Here is a 22,933-nt window from a genome sequence, read left to right as displayed (position 1 = left end):
AAAAGTAGGTTGCATCCTCAATGTTACTTTGTGCTTTTATTTATTTTGTATTTGTATTTATTCAATCCACTTTAAATGAATGAGAATTGTACATTGCACAAACAAAATTAGGTAGGAGAATTTTATCCGTGTCTGACAAAACAAAAGGGGAAAACACTACACTGTGTGTATTACAAAAATATTGCGTATGGTTGTAATTGCAGAGTTCTTGATGTGTTGATTTTGTTTTTAGTTTGCTGAGGTGTGCAAATGCACTGCATCTTCGTGTGTTCTTATTATACCGACTGGATAGTTTAATGCGATGTCTTGTTGGCTGCAATGAGATCAAAGTTATGGTTCACGCCTCACTGTCAAATTTTCACATTATCTCCCAAGATGATTGTTTGATTCCCCCCTTTCAGATCAAGCGGATTCAATTTAATTTGGGACTGCAATTTGCAGCACTTGGTTTGAAGTAATCAAAGTCATCAAGTGCCCTCGGTCAGGTTAAACGACTTCCATTAACACACATACACACACACATATACACACACACACGCTTATGTAATCACATACATCGCAACAACAATTTTCCTTTTTAATAATATATTCTGAAATGCCACAGGAGCAGACAACCATTTCAGCAATGAAAGCAAATCATGCTCATTTGAAGCACGTTTCAGCGTCGATATCTATAAAAAAAGAACCTTCATTTTGAATGACTGGTGTGACAAACATGAAGTCCTGTTATAGTCTCTAAAGCCCGGATTATAAAATGACAAACGGCTTGTATCAAAGCTGCATATGTTATGTCTGTAACAAACAATCCACATCAAATGACTTCATTTGAACTCCATCTTGAACCCGGGTAAATACAATTCAGCTTCCAGTGAGCATCGTGAGTTGAATTGCAAGAATAATATCTACCAGAAACAAAATCTTCAATCACTCTTGTTTCGTCACATCCTGTTGAACACAGTCTATCAGTGATTCCCCGCACTAAAGGAACAACAAAGAACATCAAAAACGTGTAAACAAACCGAAGGAAAGGCATAATCAAAGTGGTTTTGTTGTTGCTGACGATGATGACATCGGATCTCAGTGCGAAGCGTGACGACATATTTCCCTTTGCCTGTCTTATCAGTGAGGACGCTTCAAGGAAGAACTAGGTGAGAGTCAGTGTTTCTGCCAGGGCTATTTAGCATGACGCACCGTGGCCTGCACCTCTGCTCTGCATCGAGACATGTTTAATTCATGTTTCTTTTTTGTAAAGGATGGCTACACACACTCCAAAAGCCATTAAGACCACATTTTCTCCACTCCCTAGTGTCACGGTAACTCTTCAGTCCAACTCATCCACCAATCTCCCCCTGTCATTCATTTTACAGTATATCTTTTTTTGTTTTATTTCCCACGTCTTTTATCCTATACTTCCTGCCATCCCACCTCCTCCTTTCACCTCATATCATGAGGTGTCCCCTTTGCAAGTGCTTTCATTCATCCAACGTCCGCGACTGCCATCTTTCTGCCTCAAGTGAAACATAACACAAAACAATATCTGCTTCCCCCGCAAGAACTTTTAGACTGTCTTGAATAATTCACACTCACATATCTGCAGCACATTCCTGACTCTAAGATAAGTGCTTTTATTCTCAATCCCAAGTAATAAAATCTGAATGTCCTTTTTTTGTACACTCCTTGGTCACATCACCCCACTGGTGTGGATTTAGGAGAACACTGTTGATCATCTGATTCGAGGCCATTCTTCAAAGGATGGGGGTGGATATACTGTAGATCCATTGCTGCTATGTCCATAACAGCTAGACTTTTCCGATAACATGGTAACCATGCCACTGTAGTAAACGCTGTCCCTGAAAGGGTTAAATGTAGCACGGGAAATGCCCGTGCCCAAGAATCATGGTGGCCACAAATTCTTGTCATTCCATTTTTTTTTTTTTAAATGAAACAACAAAGTGTGCCCGAATTTACTGAATACTCAATTTAATACAATACTCAAATAATTAAGGAGGTAACACTCACAAATTGCTCTCGTATTAGTTTCAGCTTTCATTTTTTCGCAGCTTTGTGTTACTGTTAGGATGTCACACTCCAGGCACGCCTGATTTCATTATGATTTTTTTTTTTTCGGGCTGAGTGTCCACACAGTTTTTACAAGTCTCTGAAACGAATCGAATCCTATTTCGGATACAAATCAGATTTTTGGTTGGGACCATGAACAAGGCCTTCCCGCAGTTGCTTTATGTTGTTATTAGTTCTAGTGTTATTGTGAGTTTTATGGTAATTGTTCATTCCTTGTAGTTTGCAAGCATTTTTCAGTTATCTATCTTTTCCATGGATTTTTGTAGAAATAAAGCTGGACTAAACTCTACCCTGTATCCACCTTTCTGGAATCTGCAACATCACGGATAATACTTGGAATATACCGGTGTAAAGGGAACTCTGACTGTGACAAGACGTCCTTCATAATAAGTAAAAATAAATAAATTAATTTAAAAAACTATCTATATTTGGGAAAAAAGATCTGTAGTATGTTTTAACACAAAACAGGGTAGTGGTGGTGGGGTGGGGTGAGTGTTAATGTTTTAAAGAAATAAAGGCCTATTCTGGCCCAAGCTATGTGTCCATTTTTGCATGAACTAATGTGTGTTGTGCACACCTGCTTCAAAGGTGGACCTCCATACCAATGATTTACAATCTGCTGCAGGGGCCATACGTTAAAACATGCAGCGCACACAGAATTGGACGCCGATTTTTCTAAAATAATCTCCCCGGGGTTGTTGAGGTTCACATGGATTGTTGAAGTTAATGGTCTTTCTTATGCTGACGTCTTCTTCTAAAAGAAGTCCAAGATGGCGCCCGAGTAGCTGTCAGCAAGTGCTCTCACGAGCCTTCTTTTGTCACTTTGTTTTGTTGCGCGTCGTGTATAAGGGATACGGATTGTTTTTCAGCATTTTTGGCCACGACATTGCTCAACAAGGAGACTGTGCTGGGCGCAAAGGCGCCTTTTCGGCAGCACAAATATGCCCGCACTGTTTTTGATTTGGGAGAAGTGTCAGTACCATTTAACTGTCATCGCTGGACAGCTCAGGGGCGATTGTGCTTTTTTGTCCCACATAAATCCACTTAAATTCCAAGCCGCGACAGCTCCAAATACGCATCGGCGCTCTGCGCTGACGCTCCTTTCTTCTAATCACGGGCTCCTCAAGCCATGCATCCATCCAGCCGCAGACTGTCCAACAGCACCGACCTTTCCGATGAACAAATCGGGGATGTGAAGATGTTGTCCATTACAGGCGCAAAAAAGCACAATCGCCCCAGAGGTGTCCAGCGATGACAGTCAAATGGCACCGACATTCCTCCCATTCAAAAACAATATTCATGCTGCCGAAAAGGCGTAACCGCTCAGCACAGTGTCCTCCTTGATGAATCAGAATCAGAATCAGAAAACCTTTATTCGTTCCACAATGGGGAAATTTGCAGTTGAATGTTGTGGCAAAAAATGCTGAAAAACAATCCGTATCCTTTCCACACGACGCACAACAACACAAAGTGACAAAAGAAAACACACAAAAAAACAAGTCTCGTGAGAGCCCTTGCCGGGCGCCATCTTTGACTTCATCCATTTTCCAGACCGCTTTATCCTTATTCGTGTCACGAGGGGTGTTCGAACATTCAAACTCCACACAGGAAGGCAGGACTGGGTTTTGAACTCACGGCCTCTGCACAGTGAGGTCGGCGTACCAACTACTCGACTACAGGGCCACCCTTGCACAATTTCATTCATTTTTTAATTTTAATTGCATTCACGTTTAGTTACGATTTCTCATTGCTCACTGTGGATACAAGGCACAAAGGTGCAAATGGTTTTCCAATTTATGTAAGTTATATGGTCAAGGAACCCCGTGTACCTTTATTTTATTTTATTGCACAGCTGAAAAGACCAGAGGTATAAATAACCAGATCAGAGGGAGCACTGTGACAGGCATATACTCTAATCATCTTTTAAATGTGATTTTGGATGACAATAATGTCAATAACTGAGCATGGCCACATGATTAATGTTTCGTTATTTGGTAACAACAGCTGGTTGAAGCTCTCATATTGAATCTTAGACACAAGCAAAAGGAAGCCTGATGTCTGGGAAATAGCGACTAATCAATTTGGACATGTAGTGTGAAAAAAAGATAATTGGATTTAAACCATGGAACATTTGTAGCTCCTTTTCCAATTTCAGCTTCTGTTATGAGTGTACTTAAGTGTGACTGAAAGAAAAGAGGAAAGGGACATGGGATATGCACTTGTTCAAGGTTTTGCTGAGTGTTTATGACAGGGTTGTCATGATTTCTCCCCCGCAGGCTACAGACTGTAGAACACCCTCCAGGTGTTTGACACACTCTGCAAGAAGTGTAAACTCAAGAAGACAACCAAAGCATTTTAGTGGAGGAAGTGTGGTTAAAGTTGCTGCGGAGGCAGGTTCCAGAGGTACATTTAACCCTGACTACGGTGGACTGTCAATCATGTTATCAGATCACAGGGTACATGAAAGGTGGCTGCCGCAGCTCACCCACAGAAAAACTGATCCTGTGACTGTAAAGTGACCTTGTAAGTTTTGAAAGGCGCTGAGAAATGAAATGTATTATTATTATTATTATTATTATTATTATTATTATTATTATTATTATTATTATTATTAGTAGTAGTAGTAGTAGTAGTAGTAGTAGTAGTAGTAGTAGTATAAAATGATGACTTCATCTGACACCAGCCAATCGAATCAGAATCAGAGAGCCTTTACTGGGCCCACAATGGGCACATTTGCAAAGAGCAATGCCCAATGACATCACTCCTTGTTGATGGCTCCATGTTGACAGCTACGTTTTCTTTGACTTTAGCCGAAGATACATTTCACTAACTTGACAAACCCAGTTCATGGTTACAATATGTCGTGTTGCTGTGTTTGCAGCAGTATGTGCAGAGAGAAAAAAACCTGTTACGAAACTGATACTACCGAATTAACAAACCAAGGGTGCCAAATTGGTATCATGCTTACGCAAAGCCACATGGTAAGATGATCATTTGAATCAGGTGTGTGGGAGGAGGGAGGTACATGTATTTAAAACTGGCTGCATAGCGGCCCTCGAGATACGGACTTGGGCACCCTTGCTGTAAACTTCATGACCAGAGTCTCTGACAAAAGGCAGTCTTGGTAGTGTCAATCATTGACTGGAAACCAATCTGACTTGCTTTGAAAGATGAAGTACGGTGACGTTTGTTCATATCGCATGAGATTTTTGTGCCACTTCTGGGGTGTCTTTTGCATAAAAAAATGTGCAAAAATGTGTAATTTAAATTATTCTCTTCAACAAAACAGATGTACAAATGATTGAGGAAATGCCACTCTCCAAACACATACACAAATTTTATTCCATATACTTTCATTGATTACAACCTTTTTTTTTATTCCCCTGTTAACTGGTCAACAAGTAGTCATGAATAAATTCTCTGAACCAACCAAATGCCTATTTCTGGCTGGGAGAAACAGCACCCTTCAAAGTTCTTGTTTCTGCAGATTCTATATACACTAACCTAAATTAAATTTTTGGGGAAACTCATTGTACAGATCTGAAGTAACGCCACAGTGTCTGTCCTTCCATTTTGGGGTTTTACAGTGTCAAAATGAATGTGGTGTATGTATGGTTTGTATCCAAAGGTTGAATACAACCCAAAGGTTGAATACAAAACAAAGGGAGTTGTGACCAACATTTTGCACAAAAAAGCACGTAGTACAATTTGTGACAACAATTTGTGACATCACAATTTTTGCTTCTTTTCGAGTTCTCGTGATTCTAATAGTCAAATCTAAAATCATACACACATTTTTTACAACAGCGGTGCCACAGAGAAAACACACACTTCATGAAATCGATTGTGTTTGTTCAACCTCATTTCACGGTTGCAATGAAGTACTTTCTGATCTATGGTGCTATCTAGTCTCTACATTGTGAAAGTGAAGCATCTATTTTGAAAGAATACAATGAGATTGTGTTCAAAAGTAGAACAGAAGAACAGTTCATGGAGTTATCAAGTCTGTTCAGCTCGGAGAGTTGCAGTGAAGTCCAGTCAAGTCTTGTTAAAAGGCATGCCAAAAGACTTTTGCTCATCATATACTGTAGTTTACATTAAAGCCTCCAAGATCAAAACCATGACACAATATTTTGATGTATTAACATATAGTTAAACATCTGTCGTATATACTGTATAGACTATACATCTATGCAGCGATCACCATGCAACGTGGTGTCTGAGGGGAGCTGGTCGTCTCCAAGGACCAAGTTGGCAGCCTGTTTTTAAAATAGCTCACTTGTGGTGGGACATTGTGATTTTTAAAAAAATCTACTCTCTGCATTGAAAGGTGCACCTAAAAGCCTTTGATTTTCTCCAAAACTCACAGTGCGCCTTAAAATCTGATGCGTCGTGTGTCATTCCATTAACATTTTGAAAATATGGTATTTAAAAATTTAAACACTTGCAAAGGTTTGTACAAATGAAGTGTTGCATATGATATTCATGTTTGTCTATTATTGTAAGAAATCAGCAGTGTTTTAAAATGTAGGAATACCAATGTAAGTAATTTGACCGAATCTGTTATTTCAGAAAAAAAGTGATAGCCCTTCACATTAATCCATACCCATTAGATTAGCTCTCAATTACAAAACACTTTGTGACCCTTGATGTACACGAAAAATGTACGTTTGTACAATATGAGAAAACTCCAACAGCTGCCACTGCTTGAAGACGGCACACTAGACCTTAATCTTGAGTTTGGACCAACAAAGCCAGATCAGGAACGGACATTGATATAGTCTGTCAACTCTGGTGACTGAAAGACAATTTTCGCCTCACATCCTAGAAATCACCATACCTATGGAAAGAAAAACAAACCAGAATAAGTTGGAATCTCAGAATTTTTGTCAACCTTGTATTGTACAATTGATAGAAATTAGACGGAATAAGAAGTTATCATATTTAAAAGTTTCATGCTGTTATATGCTTAGTCAACAGGTGTGACTCGAATACACAATTGAAGCACAGTCAACCTGGGGTCAATCTGAGGTCAACAGACACAGCAAGTTAAACTGTAATGTTAATCTAGGAGATCTGGCCTTGGACATAATTTGGGACTTGGGAAACTCCTTTATCACCGAAGCAATTTACGACTTGAAACTCTTCACAGGAAGGCTCATTAGTCACGTTACAAATTTTTCAGTTCATGGAAGAGACAATGTTTTATTACTTACAGCTGTTTGCGCTTAGAACGCCCAGGGGTGTGGTATTCAAATCAAGAAAACTATGTTTTACTAATGTATCACTTACATTTGCATATACTCTCAATAAATAGCCTGGCAGAGGGCTGCAGAATTCAGGCGTCTGTCATGGATGTCTACGTCTCCTGCCGGCAGTAAAAATACAATTTTTCTGGGTCCGAGCCTTTGTCCAAAGTGTCCAATCGAACATTTCTGACAACAATCTATCAATCCGTTTTCCAAACCGCTTATTCTCGCGATGCTAGACCTTATCCCAAGTATTTCCAGAAAGAAAGCAGGGTACATCTAACACAGGGCACACATAGACAAACAACCATTCATATTCATATAAACATCTGGGGACAATTTAGGGTGTGCCCAATCACCTGTTGTGCAAGTGTTTGAAACTTCTGATTCTTCCGGTCAAAGTCAGCCAAATGCACTGCTTCATATTATAGTTCATTTCAAAGGTCATTGATTATCACACCATCACTACTACTACTACTATCATCTACTTTCATTCAGCTCATGTATTTTGTTTTTCTACTTTCATTCCTTTCATCACTTTGCTGCTGTGAAATGTAAATTTATCCACTGTGAGACTAATAAAGGCAAATCCAATCCAATCCAATCCAATCACAGCTTTGATTTCAAATAATAAAATGCACAGATATGCAAGTCTTGCCCACCACACTCACAATACAAGCAGAAACCAATGTTTAAAATTGTGAAGAATGATGACATTTTTGTATGGGCCTTCAATGGCAGTTGGCAAAATGGAGGATGTCTTTGACAATCTCTCTGTTTGGTTGTTAGCTCGCAAATGCATGAGAGTGGTCCATAAAAGAAAAGCAACCACAATCAAAACTGCATTATTTAGTAAACAAAGCTCATCAAAATGTTCCTACTAATCAGCAATCATTTTTCAGGAATTTTTTGTGGAGTTATGATCCAGATTTTTAGGAAATTTGAACTTCTTCATTAGATGGAGGATAGTAGGTGTTGAAATTTTCAGTTCTGCAGAATATTAAAAAAGGGGGGAAAATGTGGCAGCCGCCATGAATTGGGTGGATGAATGGAGGATTCTTCGGGATGAAAGTTGTTTCTGCTCTCCTGCTTGCTCGACGAAGTAGGTTATGAATCAATATTTTACATTGTAAATGGATCACCTGACTGGATGTGAGGATAAAGTCAAAGAAAAGGTCGTGTTTGTGCTTTTCCTTTTTTCATGTGGCAATTTAACCAGGCTCACACACATTTTTGGGTGGTGGAGTCATTGGCTCCATCATACACTGAAAGATACAAAATACTAACACAAATTTGAAATGACAGATTGCTAATGTTCCTGTGTTAGCAATGGGAAACTTCATGAAATGCACTTTTTCTGTCATTTTAAATTGCGTTAAATCGTCAGTTATTATACGAAAAATATATTTTTCAAAAGACAGCAGGGAGAAACACTCTACATACCCTTGTTCAAATGGTCATTTTTTTGTGATGTAAAAAATGAGACCATGCCAATTAATTGTATGCCTTCCACAATTAATGTGACTCATATGTCTTAGAAACAAACTTGAAGGGTGAAAGTAAAAATGTTGACTGCACAAACAAATTTGCAGTCCTACAAAGATCATGTCCAGAGTGCTTCGGTCCTTTCTAAAACTTCTTTGTGTCTCTGGGAGGATGTCTTCGGTAAGGTGTGATATAAGACGGAACAGCATTATTTTCGCAAGAATCTTGCCAGCACACACACACATTCCTGTTTCAAAAGTTTTCTGAGGTTCGCATAACTCCAGATAAGGAGTGAGGACCACCGTTGCTGATAAGTTTAGAAAATAACTAGTGTTACATTTGAACACTAAATGTCAACCCACTTCCCACTTCAACTTTTTGAAGTGGGAAGACATAAAAAGACTTGACACTGAAATAACAGCAGGAGTGAGGACTGTGAATGGGTACATTTAAAGTCCTCACCCCTTTGGTGAATTTGGTTAATGTATCGTTTTACTTTTTGTGGTGTGAACTTTCACATCAGTTTTGAACATATTGGATTAAATGATCTGCACCTTTATCTCGATCTGTACCAAAACATATGGATTCCATGTTTGGCCCTGCACCAACCCTTTATCGCTAACAAGCTTCAGTACCTGACTGCAACCAAGACATTTCTTCCATAAATCATATGCAAGAAGAAGAAATAAAAATGTCCTTCATGAAATGGGTTTTCCATGTGTGTTTACAGGATTGAATTTGAGTTTGTTTCAGGGTGTGTTCATGACTCACGCAGCATCGTCAGCAGTTGGTGTGTTGTAGCTTTGGAACAGCGGTTGCATGAAGAGCCCCAATGTTCCTACTACACACACCAGGATGAAGATCCACAAAAACAAACGGTCGATCACCATGGCTACATATTTCCAGTCCTCTATTATCTGAAACACAACACACACAATAACACAATGTTGGGATGTTGAAGCTGAAATGTGTGGGAAGGCTTGTGTTTTATTAATGGCTGATGGGATTGTGACTGTACCAGGACAGCAAATGCTTATGATCCACTAAACTAACGTGCAATTAAGATTCTGTAATATTTATTAAGCAAGGGATCTTTGTGAAAGTTTTAGAATCTAAAGTTTCACGTTTCGGGCTCTATTTTTGTTGACTGTGCACGGGCGGATCTTGATTTTCGTGCAACCGAAAGCCTCCTAGATCCTTTTTGGAAATTGGGCAGACTGTGCTGCACTATTCTGGATAGAGTGTTTTCTTTTGGATACCTATGACAATACTTTCTGACAGTTTGGTGGCACAAAGTAAACTAATCTTTAGACCAACTGAAAACAGAGTGGCACAGGTACAGGTGGTGTAACGAGATTTTGATAAATTTAAATAAAGGACAGGGAGAGAGATTCTGAACTCCACAGACAGGTCTGACAGATTTCAATGTTGTTCCTTCATAAATCTGAAAGAAAGTCCATCACACCTTCTGATCCTTGTAAAAATCAATTATTCGAACGCTGTCGTAACGCAGGTAGCATAGATTGGCAGCACTTAGGGGGGAAGGTTATGGAATCTATTCAAAACTTTTCCACCAGGACCAACATAATGTTTTTTCCAGCCAATGTCCAGCGCTGCTTTTACTTTTCACTGGGAAGCCAATGTTCCATCACCCGAACATTATTCCGAGGAAGGAGGAGTTTGTGGCTAATTTGTACTGAATTGTTCTTGTGTTTTTGTCAAGCCGCAAGCAAGCATGTATTTCACCAATTGCGCCAATGTTAGGCCAATTGTTTCAGGGAAGAGCAGAAAGTTGTGCCAATTCCTTGTGTGAGTCAAATTTAGAGACGTTGGAATCATTTGACTATATTCCGTGGCGATGTGTTGAGTCTTAAATAAGCCTTTCAATAATCAGTCATCTGGCAAATAGCTAATGGCATTACGTCAGGACTCTCAGTCACCTGGAGACCATGCCATTGAATTCAAGATTTTAGTCTCAGAGATGATGTAATGAAGCCAGGCAGAAGGGAGATTTTCTGTGCCGCCTTTCTGAGGAATTCCAAGATCGGCTGTCAACTCGAGATAAATTAGATTTTCTCGAGCAGTTAATCTCCCAAGTAATTCAGACTGACAGTCGCATGTGAGAACGCCACTGGAGCACCAAACGTTAGTGCCCTTCCTTCCCTATTGCCCCTGTTCCTTGACTTGTCTGCATGCCCTGCACGGGCATTTCATCAACCAATGCCCACTTTCACCCACAAGTCGTTGTTTGACCACAATAGCAAGTACCTGACCAGCCATTTAGTTGAAGCCCCCATAGATTGACATTTTAGACTGCTTCAAATTGCCCCTTCTTGTACTGGCAGCGCCTAACCTTCACCCGCCACAGTCCCCGTTCCATAGGCAAACGTCCTGGCTGCCCTCCAACTCCCCTCTCTCAACTTTAGGATCCATTGTTAACCGCGGGTTAAAGATTTTGCCCACCGTTGGGATAGGCTGTAATCCCCATAGACCACGTGTAGGCAACTCTGGTCCTTGAAAGCGGCCTGTTTTTTTCCTGCCACACAACATCTGATTCAAATGCTAAGACTATCAGCATTCTCTGTAGAAGCCTAAGACTCTGTTGTCTGCTCAAGAATGATTTATGGCAAATCCGGTGTGCCGTGTGCGTGTTCTACCGGAAACAAATTCCTTGTGTGTCCTACATACTTGGCAGTAAAGATGATTCTGATTCTGATTCTGATTCTGATTCTGATTCTGATATACAGTACACATATATATATACGTATGTATATATATGTGTGTGTACTGTATATATATATACAAATATATGTGTGTACTGTATATATATATACAAATATATTTGGTCACAATATATATAAATATATATATGCTGTATATAAAACTTTTTACATTTTGGTAATTCATTCAATTTAGGTCCGTGCCATTACTTGACTTTATTTAAGTACATAAGTTGCATTAATACTGTCATGTCTTTTTAAAAAAACACATTTATGCCCTTACCCCTTCATCATCATCTTCTGTCTTCATGTGCTCAGCGATGTATTTCACACCTTCCACAGCTTCTTCAAGGTTTGCATCCCATTGAGAGCGCAAAGGCCTGGGGATGTCCGAGCATCCGCCACCCGCATCTGGGATGTCTCCACCCCTCCAACAATACTTATGGGCCCAGTCGGCATTGACATAGAATGAGTCCATATTCGTTTGAATGCCTCCAAGTTTGATATTTGACAACCGATGTTTATCGGTTGCAGTCTGAGAAGGACTTTTTCTGGGGGTGTCCCAGTTGCCATACTTCCGCCTGAGCTTGTCACGGACATTCGCTGCACCTGGACGCCTCATGAGAAGAAAAGTGGGAAGTTGTACTAGGAATAGGCGGTTCACCCATTGAGGCATATGGTGAGTGGATGGCGAACGGTGATGGACGTTCAGAACGCACACGGTGGTCACAATGGAAAACGTGACTAACACCATGGTGAACATCAAGTATTTACCTGAAACGGAAGAAGAGTTATCACCACCAAATTATATTGAGAAAGAAATAAAATTAAAATCTTTTTTTTCTATTTCTTTCTTTTTTTTAAGTCATTTGGGAAAAAAATGATATACTTTAGGCAACAAAGACGCTACTTTCGAACTAGTGTTGCATGATCGGACTTTTTCATTTTCAAGCAGCCAAGATTAGATGCCATCTTGAGGAGAGACTACTGACTTTTAAGTACAGGTACTTGATGACGTTTTGCTTCACTCAGTATTATTTTAAAGATGTACTTCGAATGGCATTTTAGTTGCTCTTGTCATTTGTAAAATGACATAAAGGAAGCGAACAATTAGATAATTTACAAATCTCATTTTACACTTTGAAATGTTTTATTAATGTTTTACATTGTGCAGTTTTGTTTCTCTCAAACAAAATATCATGTAAGTAATGAACCAAAATCGATAATTTGTTGAGATTTGGATTCTGAATGGGATTCAAATGCATCCATGATTCTCATAAAGATTTGGTGCAAAGGTTCAAAAAAGCACTCTGAGCCAACGTTGCTGCACACCAAACCTCACAGCATTGTTGGGATGTTCCCGTTCCGTTATTCAGAGTGCTACACTGTGGCAGATGTTTGGAGCGCACGTTGGCTGCTCTGACTGGGGATGGTGTAAAAGTAGGCAAGACGAGATGGGCGCTCTACAGCTTAGATGCAAGGAGGGGGATCTCAACAGATTTCAACAAAATGTTGATAAATTCAGAGAAAGCCTCTTGGAACACTTACACGCTCAAAGTCGAGTCAGGGCATCGGATTGAATTTATGAAGGCACCTTAATTAAGAAGTGAAAAAAGTGCATGCCACTTACACATTTGTTAGAACGTACTACATACAGGATAACATATTAATTAAGAATTATGTCCATAATTTATCATTCAAGTATTATGTATTTGCTTTTCTGTCTCGACATTTTTTTAAATAATCCTTGTCATTGAAGCTATTTATCGAAGTGAAATGTATTTTGTTTCTGAAATGTGTTCATTTTTAATCTAATTCATATCTATTTTTATTATTTATTTGCATATTTTGCTCTCAACACATTGTTTTGAATGGCTGAAGTGGCTATTCTGAAGTTCAAGTCAAGTTTAGTGTGCCTTTAAACCGCTTAATGTTTTCCATTATATTCAAGTACAGTAAAGTCTCGTTATATAGATATCGGTTATATCGATAGTACTGCTTATTACGATACTATTTCTATGAACGCAAGGAGAAAATTTACATGGCGCAAGATCGGATATATCGATAGTCCGGTTATATCGATATTTTTTCCGACTCCCGAGAATATCGATATAACGAGACTTTACTGTAATTTCATTTGGTATCACAGATATGATCAAAATATATTAACATTGTTAAATTGTGTGTTATTGCATGACTTTTATTTGTTTACAAAAATTCAAACAAAGTTATTTGAAATTAGTAAAAAAATGCCGTAGAAATAATCAGGAATCAAACAGTCTTCGGTCCCCATCATTCAACATTGAGTAATATGTTACTCAATGCACTGATTTTAGTGAAATATAGGACATAAAAAATCATTCTACTTTGAAATGTTCCCTTTTTTATCTGGTCCTACTGTTATTTTGTGAATACGATTTAATCGTGAATGATGACGGATTCACATTCCTCATTGTGCTCATGTGAACAAAAATAGATAACACTCACCAATGAGAGGGACCGCAAGGGAGGTGGGCGGTACGATCTTTGAAATAAGTAACAGGAACACGGTGAGTGCCAGCAGCACCGAGATACACAACGTCATCTTTTCGCCACAGTCCGATGGCAGGTAAAAGACCAGAATAGCCAGAGAGGTGATTAGCACACAGGGGATGATCATATTAATGGTATAAAACAATGGCTTCCTCTTGATCACAAAATCATAGGTGATATCGAGGTAAGTGATGTCATTCGGGTCCTCATTTTTGCGTCCCGGGAGTGAGACGATGTCCCACTCTCCACTGGGTGTAAAGTCATCCCGGCTGGCAAAGTCGCTTGTGAGAATTAGGTCAACTTCTGTGTGATCGTACGTCCAGGAGCGGAACTTGAGAGTGCAGTTCTGTTGGTCGAAGGGGAAGTTCTGCACCTCAATGGCACAAGCTGATTTGTAGATGGCCGGGGGGAGCCAAACGATGTCCCCCGTGTTGGAGACCACGGTGTTGCAATAGAAGGACACCTCATACACACCGTCAGCGCTGTGACAATATGTTGGGGAGGAGAGGGTACGGATTAGACATTAGACCTGGAACACAAAAATATCATCGAGGAACAAACACAAATGCAGTTAAGTGTTGATTGTATATGACAGGGGCTTCTCTATCCCAATTTTGAAGTGGAGCTCATAGTCTATATTGTCAGGAATTAGCCAACACTTTTTTTCTCACTGAGGTTATCAGACTGCACCATTGTCCTCTGTTTGAACTGGAATTGGAATAGCTATCTTTGTGTCCTGTGGGTGTGTTAACTTTAAAACCAAGGTGCTCTTGACAACCTACGTCCTTGAATGCCAATGACGAATAAAATGTTACGCTTATGTTTCATAAATTTGATGATCAAATGTATGAAATCCTTAAACCTCAGGCCTCAGGATCGCCCCTCATTTATCAAATATTTGCAGATTAGTATAATCCAGTCCCCGTAAACCCCTTTCCCGCCTGTTTTAGATCTCTCCCCCTTCTGACAAACCTCATTGAAATTATCAGGATCATTATTGGGATTCTCAGAGCTTGCTTATCATTTGAATCAGGTTGTTTTGAAAGAGGGCAACATATAAAATATACTGGATAGAAGATCTCGAAGATGGGACTTGGGCACCCCTGGTTGTTTCTGCAACGGTATCCCATTAAAGTTGCTTAACAAAACTATTTTCTCCTCAAATATAATGGAGTATTCTTTGTATCTGGGCCACATTTTTTGGGTGGGTGGGTGTTTTTTCTGTAATATTTTTTGCATCGTTTGTTCTGATTAAAATTAGCTAAAGTCTATTCCATCTTCCACTGGGTGTACAGATCACAGGGAACATATTGGAAAACAGCTATTCACGAGTCTTCTATTAACCGAACAGGTGATTTTGGTATGAGGGAGAAAACCTACACAAGAACAGAGAACATGCAACCTTCACACAGGGAAGCTAGAGTGAACAAACAAAGGCTTGAAAATGTATGGTGAAATTGTTGTTCATTACGGTAAATCACCATTCTGGAAAACAAACATGCAAATACAACCGCATTGAACTCACTTGTTGTAAAGCACAATGTCAGGAAGCCAGAGGAGTTTGGACGGTATTCGAAGTTTCTTAATGCCTTCAAACTTTTCTGGGTCCCATCTTAGCCGATAATCATTCCACTCCTGTGGAAACATGTGCGGTTCAACAAAATAAAATGACATTAATTTCGAGGGCTGAAATAATGTCGCGGGGTGAACATCATTTACCTGAGACAGCCACAAGTTGGTCGTCATTATTTGCTCCCGTTCATTCTGCAAGACACCAGCAACCCCATATAAATCACCTTTTCAAGTTAACACAGATAACGAATGTTAGGTAAAATGTCTCATTCAAGTTGGGTCGGTTAAATTAAATCAGTTTTACATGATTATTAATGATGAGGAATTCGATATGACGTAATTATGACAAAAAACTGTTTGGATGGTCGTAAAGGAATGTATAAAAGCCAGGTGTTTTCTTCACTTTGGTGGGTTTTTACATGAAGAACAGATATTTGCATTCATACTGTGAAGTAGTGTTATTCACATTGATGGGGCAAACACAAAAGCTGATTCCCGCAAACCTCTGATTTGGGGAAAAGAATACCCTGCGATGGGTTAGTCAAACTCAAGCTGCTAAGGGAGGAGGGAATAATGCATTGCGAATTCACCCGTTGTTGGACCATTAACGGCTTTCTGACGCTGATAATAATTTCGTCCATTGACCTGTCAGTCACGATTAGTTTCAAAGACGCAATGTGAAGCGCATAAAAAAACAAATGACAGAAATTTGTAAGAGGGGGTTAGCATTAAAATAGCTACGCTAAACTTTATTTACAATTCTAGCGAGGCAAAAGCTATCTTGCCATCTCGATCCAACAGTAAACAGCACTGACCATGAAGTCGTGGCCCGCTTCATTGGGCTCAAAGGAGACTTCCCGGATATCGCACCGTCACAGGATGAATTTAGTGGATTCGGCTGTGCCCAACTGTGCACTTGTTGCAGTGACTCTTTTGTCCCACACATCAAGGTTAGGTATACTCAGCCTCCAGAAACCATTGCAAAAAACTATACATAGTATAGTATTTAGATGAGGTCAAATAGGTCTCAAGTAAGGGCCCATGTTCAGAATTCTGGGTTCAATTAAAACATTCTGTTCTTCTTAGGCTATAACACATCAACCATATCTGAAGATAATAAAATGAAGTTTATAAACTGACTCATCTGAATCATTACCAAATCCATTTTCCTATATGGTGGTCTGTAGCAAAATGTATTTAAGGATGCTGAACCACTGGCCTCTCCCCTTGGCAAGTGTAAGTTAAAACCAACATACGTGGGACAATCATCATGAAGATGAATATATATATATATATATATACTCACAACACTGATAAGCTGGGACAGTGACACCCGAATGGAGATGGTGACCTGTTGGCTCTTATTGGCAGCCGGTCTGATCAGTTTGTTGTAGCGTTCAGGACCTAGCAAGAAATTGACCAGTCGCTCCTCAGCACTCTCTGCTCGGCTGCCTGGAGATTAACAACACATTTCATACATTGAGCTTTATGGCCTTGGCGGGGTCACCAATGGCAAACAGATCGTAGGTAAGGGTCCAGACAAAGCACGGCTCAATCAGCTCCTGAAGAATAAAATATATTGGACTAAGTTTCCCTTGCCCGGCCGGATGCCCTCTCTGGAACCAGACCTGGAGATGGGGCTCATTGGAGAGCGCCTACACCCATGGGGCCCGACTGGGCTCAGCCCGAAGGGGCGATGTGGGTCCTCCTTCTCAAGCAGGGTCCTCGAGGGTGCATGGTAATTCGCTCAACTAGTCTATATATGCTTTGTGGACTTGGAGAAGGAGTTTGTTTGACTGTGTCCCTCGGGTGTTCTGTGGGGGCTGCCTTGGGAATATGGGGTACAGAAACCCCTGATGTTGGCCATTCGGTCCCTATACGACCGATGTCAGAGTTTGGTTCACATTGCCAGACATAAGTCGGAATCGTTTCCAGTGAGGGTTGGGCTCCTCCAAGGCTGCCCTTTGTCACCGATTTTGTTCATAACCGTTATGCACAGAATATCCGGGCGCAGCCAAAGCCTTGAATGGCTCCGTTTTGGTGGCCTCAGGATAACATCTCAGCTTTTTGCAGATGATGCGGTTCTGTCCAAGCGGCGCTCTCCAACTCTCACTGGAGCATTTCGCAACTGAATGTGAAGCGGTTGGGATGAGAATCAGCACCTCAAAATCTGAGGCAATGGTTCTTAGTCGGAAAAGGGTGGAGTGCCCTCTTCGAGGCGGGGAGGAGATCTTGCCCCAAGTGGAGGAGTTTAAGTATCTGGGTGACTCCTTCCACTGCTTCATCATTCTTCCTTTTTTCCTATATCCTTCACCAATCACAACAGTTATTAATGTGTCGAATCAAAATTCACTATCTGCTAAAGTCATCTCTTTGGCAGTTTTTGACAGTTCAAGACTTTTTGTCATTTTGATTTAAACTCTTCCAAATGAAAATTTGATGGACCGACTCACAGACCGACGGACTTCTGATGAACAAACTTACAGACTGAGAGATGTCTGATCAATTGATTATGTCAGGTTAGTTCAGGTTAAAAAAATAAATAAATGACAGACTGGCGAAAGAGAGACAGATCTGGATAGATCGCTGATAGACGATTAATGACTGTCTGACAAAATGTAGAAAAATGCGCACGTCTGGTGACTATATTGCTGGCTATTTTTATTAATTAATTCATTCTTCATCATCTGAACCACTTTATGCACACTAGGGCAGTGGGGGTTGCAAGAGCCAATCCCTGCCGTCTTTGAAGAGTAGGCAGGAGACACCCTCAACTGATTGCCAGCCAATCGCAGGACACAGAGATGAACAACCATCCTCACTGACACTCACACCTAGGGACAATTTGGAGTTTTCAATCAGCCTACCATTCATGTTTTGGAACGTGGGAGGAAACCGGAGGTCCCGGAGAAAACCCACGCAGGCATGGGGAAGAACATGCCAACTCCACCCAGTGTGGCCAATCAAACCCATGACCTCTGCACTCTTATGTCGACACGCTAACCGCTGGTCCACCAGGCCTGCATATGCATTATATGTCATGCTATGTAAATACATATGAACTGAATTTGCTTCAAAGTTTGGAAACAAAAGCATTGTCCTTAAAATCCACATAAAAGCAATGTATATGATGTAATGCATCCGATGTGTTCATTACAAATGTTTTGAAACTGCCTGACTTAAAATGACAAGTTATGTTCGTCCACTGAGACACCACAAATCCAACACAGCATGCTGGAAGACACAAACATGGATTCCATCATTTAAATAATTGAGACTCCGACTTGAGGGTATCGCTGTCTTGAGAACAATGTGGTACTGTGTTTTCTGTCATACAAAATCTTAATCGGACAAATTGTTGTGGAGAGATGTCAACTTGTGCGGTTTCAACCACAGTAAGTTATTTATGTCCAAAAATGAGAAGTCTCTGGAAAATAAAGCAAGTCGGTCGTTCTTTCTTCAGGTCAGATTTCTGCTTCCTTGATTATAGGTTAAAAGAGCCATCTGTAAATTATTAAGAGCTACTATCTGCCTCTAGGTAGGGATATTTTAAGTTAATGGACACCACATACAACCAGGTCAATGGAGTTGGCTGCAGAGGAAATTGAGGAACTACGGCACGAGCATTGATGTACACACTCGCTGGGCTATTCGTACCGCCAACCTCGTACAACATTTATTATAAATACTGCAGTCTAAACTCTTCCTCAGCAGAAATAATATCGCAGTGCTAGGTGTTATTTCGAATAGTGGTTGATGCTGGTATTGGTGAGGAAGGAAACAAATAACAAATACTCTGCCAATTCATAATAATAATAATAATAATAATAATAATAATAAATTTCATTTATAAGCGCCTTTCAAAACTCTCAAGGTAACTTTACAGTCACAGGATAAGGATATCTAATAGATAGATAGCTAGATAGCTAGCAAGCCAGCTACATAGCTAATAGATAGCTAGCAAATAAAGTGCTCGCTAGGTAGCCCGCCAGGTAGCCAGATAGCTAGCGAGATAACCAGCAAGATAACTATGTGAGGCAATCTGTTGTCGTCATTGGATGCTACAGATTCATGTTTCCTTTCAACAGTTCGCTTGTAGCAGATGTGCACATTTCACCTTGACGTCCCTGATCCACTGGTGAAAAGGATGCTTTGATCCTCTAGAACTGCCTCATGCAACAAAGATGGTGTACTTACATTGAATGACTGTCTGTGTCTTTTGTGTTGTCACATTATTTGTTATTTAGTTTTGTTGTTGTTTTGATTTCAAGATGGTGCTGAGAGAGTCGCTGCCTTTACAGCAGCTCCTGTATTTTGTTTTTCTCCTTCATACCTTCCTTTCCTCTTTGTTCCATCACTTCGCTGCTGTGAAATGTCAATTTCTCCACTGCGAGACTAATAAAGGCTAATCCAATCCAATCCAGTCTAATCCAAATACAAGAAATTCAACCCCAGGGGGCCAAATCAAGATCAAGGTCGGCCTTTGTCTTTCCCCCAAAGAATGTCGGCGTAAAGGACGCCCTTGCCACTGTCTTCATCAGTAAATATCCCTCAGCATGCTGTTGTAAACTACTGTATATTAAATTCCAACCACAATAAAATTCCTTTCATCACTTTGCTGCTGTGAAATGTAAATTTCTCCACTGTGAGACTAATAAAGGCATATCCAATCCAATCCAATCCAATAGTAAACAACCACGCTTATTATTGTTCATTATTATTATTATTGTTATTCATATTCCAACAAAAGCGAGCATTACTGTTTATTTAGTTCTTGCATTGCTCTCATTCGATGAGAGTTGTGGAGGTAAAGTGTCTTTATTATGTAATGCACATTGGGGTACATCCTGGTTAAATGATTCATTGACATAATTGTTTTTTTTTTTGTCAGCCCATAATTTAGCCAGAGGATAATCCCGAGAGGAGGAAATAAGAACTACAATGTAGCCCGCAGCGAAAAATGACTTTGACACCCTTGCCCTAAAACCATCCTGTTGTCGATGTCACCCTCGTCCAACACATTCGATTCAAATGATCAGCTTTGTGGAGGCCCAATAATGATCGAGATCGTTTGAATCAGGTGTGATGGATGAAGAGGGGAGGGTCTAAAGCATGTCTACGAGGGCTCTCTTGGGTCGGAGTTTTCAGACAATCACGTTGATGCGCATTGCATGCAATTGTGCGTGTCAAACCAAGTAAACGAACCAACATGCGATCTAAATCCTGAAGAAGAAGCGACTTACTTGTAAAACAGAGTGTACACAGCAGTAGAACATCGTTGATCCTCATCCTCGATCAAACTTGAGGGAAAAAGAATCAGAATCAGAATTATAAAACATTTAATAGTGCCACAATGAGGAAATTTGCAGTCCACAATTGAAAGAAAGTGGGGGTGGGTGAAAAGATAAAAAAACACAAACTGTACATAGTCCAAATATAAGAATATATTGATATATGTAACTGTATTGCATCATCATCATAAGGTAGTTGTGCTATTCACAGTACAAGAGTCCAGATTTTTTTTCTTTCGCGTTTTTTCACGTTTTCACAATCTAGGTTTTTTCAATCACGTGTTTATTAAGAAGCCTGACAACAGCAGAAAAAAATAGTTATAATATAAAAAGAAAAACAATAAAAGGGAAATCACATTATTATTCGTAAAAATGACGCTCATGTGGCATTGCATCTGCTCGGCTTGTTTGCGGCAATCACCGGACGCAAACTTGAGTTCTGTCGTTTTTTGTTTTGTTTTTTTTTGGACAGAATGTTCACCGAAAGAAAAGTCACAAAGCGTACTTTGGTTAGTTTGTCTTACCTTCGGTAATGTCAGTGCTCACCTTAAGCTTAGATTTTTTTTCTCTTCTGATAAATCGCCAAGTAGTCTAATTGTTGTACATATGAGATGCGTCTTCATAGGGCGTGCGCGCACCCCCCACTTGACACCGCTCAACTGTGAGGTCCGCAAAGACCTCTCGGCTCCAACCTTGGTGAAGAGGGAGAAAGTAGATGTGTGCTTCCTTTGTGAGGGAGGGTGTACATGGAGGTGCTGCTCTGCATATTACTCGCGTGATAACTTTGAATCAATGTTCAGTTTGTGCTCCACTCTCCTTTCTCGTGCATTTGAAGCTCAGAAATATCAATGAGTCATTTGAAAGTAAAATAAATTACTATTATTATTGTTATTGAGCACAATTTCTTACTATATGATCCCTTATCTCATCTCATCTCATTTTCCGTACCGCTTATTCCTCATTAGGGTCGCGGGGTGATCCCTTATCCACTGCCGAAAAGGATGCTTCGATCGTCCCCTCTTTCGTCTAGAACTGCTTCATGTCACAGAGAGGGTACAGCAAGTGCTGGAGAATGACTTTGTGTCTTTTTGTTGTCATATTATTTATTTTGTTATTTTTTTGTCTTTACTTCAAGATGGTGCCGCAAGAGTGGAATGTGTATTTTTTGGGGGGGGCGTGGGGTTTGGCGGTGCTACTCTGAGGCCATGTGAGGCCATCCTGTGTGTAATTCAAACTAGAACGAAAATGAGTTACAACGTTAACACAGTCTGATGACAAATTACACTAGTGAACAAAATTTTAATCAGAGATGCCCCGAGGCATGTTTGACAATCTAAATAAAGGTCTTGACTTTTTTTGTCGCTTATCCGGTTTTTCAGATATCTTTTTATTTTAAGTTTGGCTGAAACAGCGTGTTGACTATGGATTTTACCATGTGTTGTAATCGATCGCTAGGACATTTTAGAAAACAAAAATCCACTTGTTGCTGACTGAACATATACTACAAAATACGTATATTACTATTACTGAATTCTGAAAATTCGTTTTCCATATCCCTGTTTTGTTTGGCTTTTTCTAAATTTTATATTCTGTATGACCCTGAACCCCTCACGGCAAGGACAATGGAAGTGGACTGGAATGTGGCGCACTGGAGATTTTCATCTCCTGTAAGTGCACTTGTGTGTCCATCCATCCATTTTCTTTTCCACATATCCTGTTCAACCAGCGCACTTTGAGTAAAAGGCTGACAAATCCAAGTCTGGTGAAACAGAAGACAAGAAATGAAAACACTATTGTAAAAATGTTGAAGGACGAGTTAATGCCTACCACTGGCTCCATTGGCCCTTAATTTTCCAAGGTGAATCTTTGCAGAACATCTCTCGAAAATCAGACTACACTGATACATCGGTTTACGAACGCTTTAGCTAACAAACCTTTCACCTTGCGAGAATATAATCTTGGCATACGAACTAGTTTTCAGCGGACAAACCAAACCACACAGCGC

The 22,933-nt window shown here is 40.1% G+C and overlaps 1 protein-coding gene across 4 annotated transcripts; it reads right to left on the bottom strand.

The window, feature by feature from the left end:
* Window positions 1-5,409: 5,409 nt before the first annotated feature.
* Window positions 5,410-21,576, bottom strand: LOC148892670 (neuronal acetylcholine receptor subunit beta-2-like). 4 transcript variants are annotated; one of them, XM_089005822.1, is made up of 9 exons: window positions 21,453-21,572; window positions 20,881-20,937; window positions 16,944-17,089; window positions 15,785-15,829; window positions 15,591-15,700; window positions 14,021-14,547; window positions 11,817-12,307; window positions 9,585-9,730; window positions 5,410-6,919 (listed from the first exon to the last, which is right to left on the bottom strand). In XM_089005822.1, exons 2-9 carry the CDS (start codon window positions 20,924-20,926, stop codon window positions 6,904-6,906), a joined length of 1,527 nt encoding a protein of 508 aa, XP_088861948.1. In that variant the 5' UTR covers window positions 20,927-20,937; window positions 21,453-21,572; the 3' UTR covers window positions 5,410-6,903. The 4 variants fall into 4 exon arrangements, with proteins under 4 accessions (XP_088861948.1, XP_088861947.1, XP_088861945.1 ...); XM_089005821.1 differs by having other exon boundaries at window positions 15,591-15,829; window positions 21,475-21,576; XM_089005819.1 differs by having other exon boundaries at window positions 15,591-15,829.
* Between the last annotated feature and the right edge of the window lie 1,357 nt (window positions 21,577-22,933).

Source organism: Hippocampus bargibanti, linkage group LG10 (assembly GCF_051943395.1).
Source record: "Hippocampus bargibanti isolate YZ-2025 linkage group LG10, ASM5194339v1, whole genome shotgun sequence".
Taxonomy (NCBI): domain Eukaryota; kingdom Metazoa; phylum Chordata; class Actinopteri; order Syngnathiformes; family Syngnathidae; genus Hippocampus; species Hippocampus bargibanti.
This window is presented reverse-complemented; position numbering and strand designations above follow the sequence as displayed.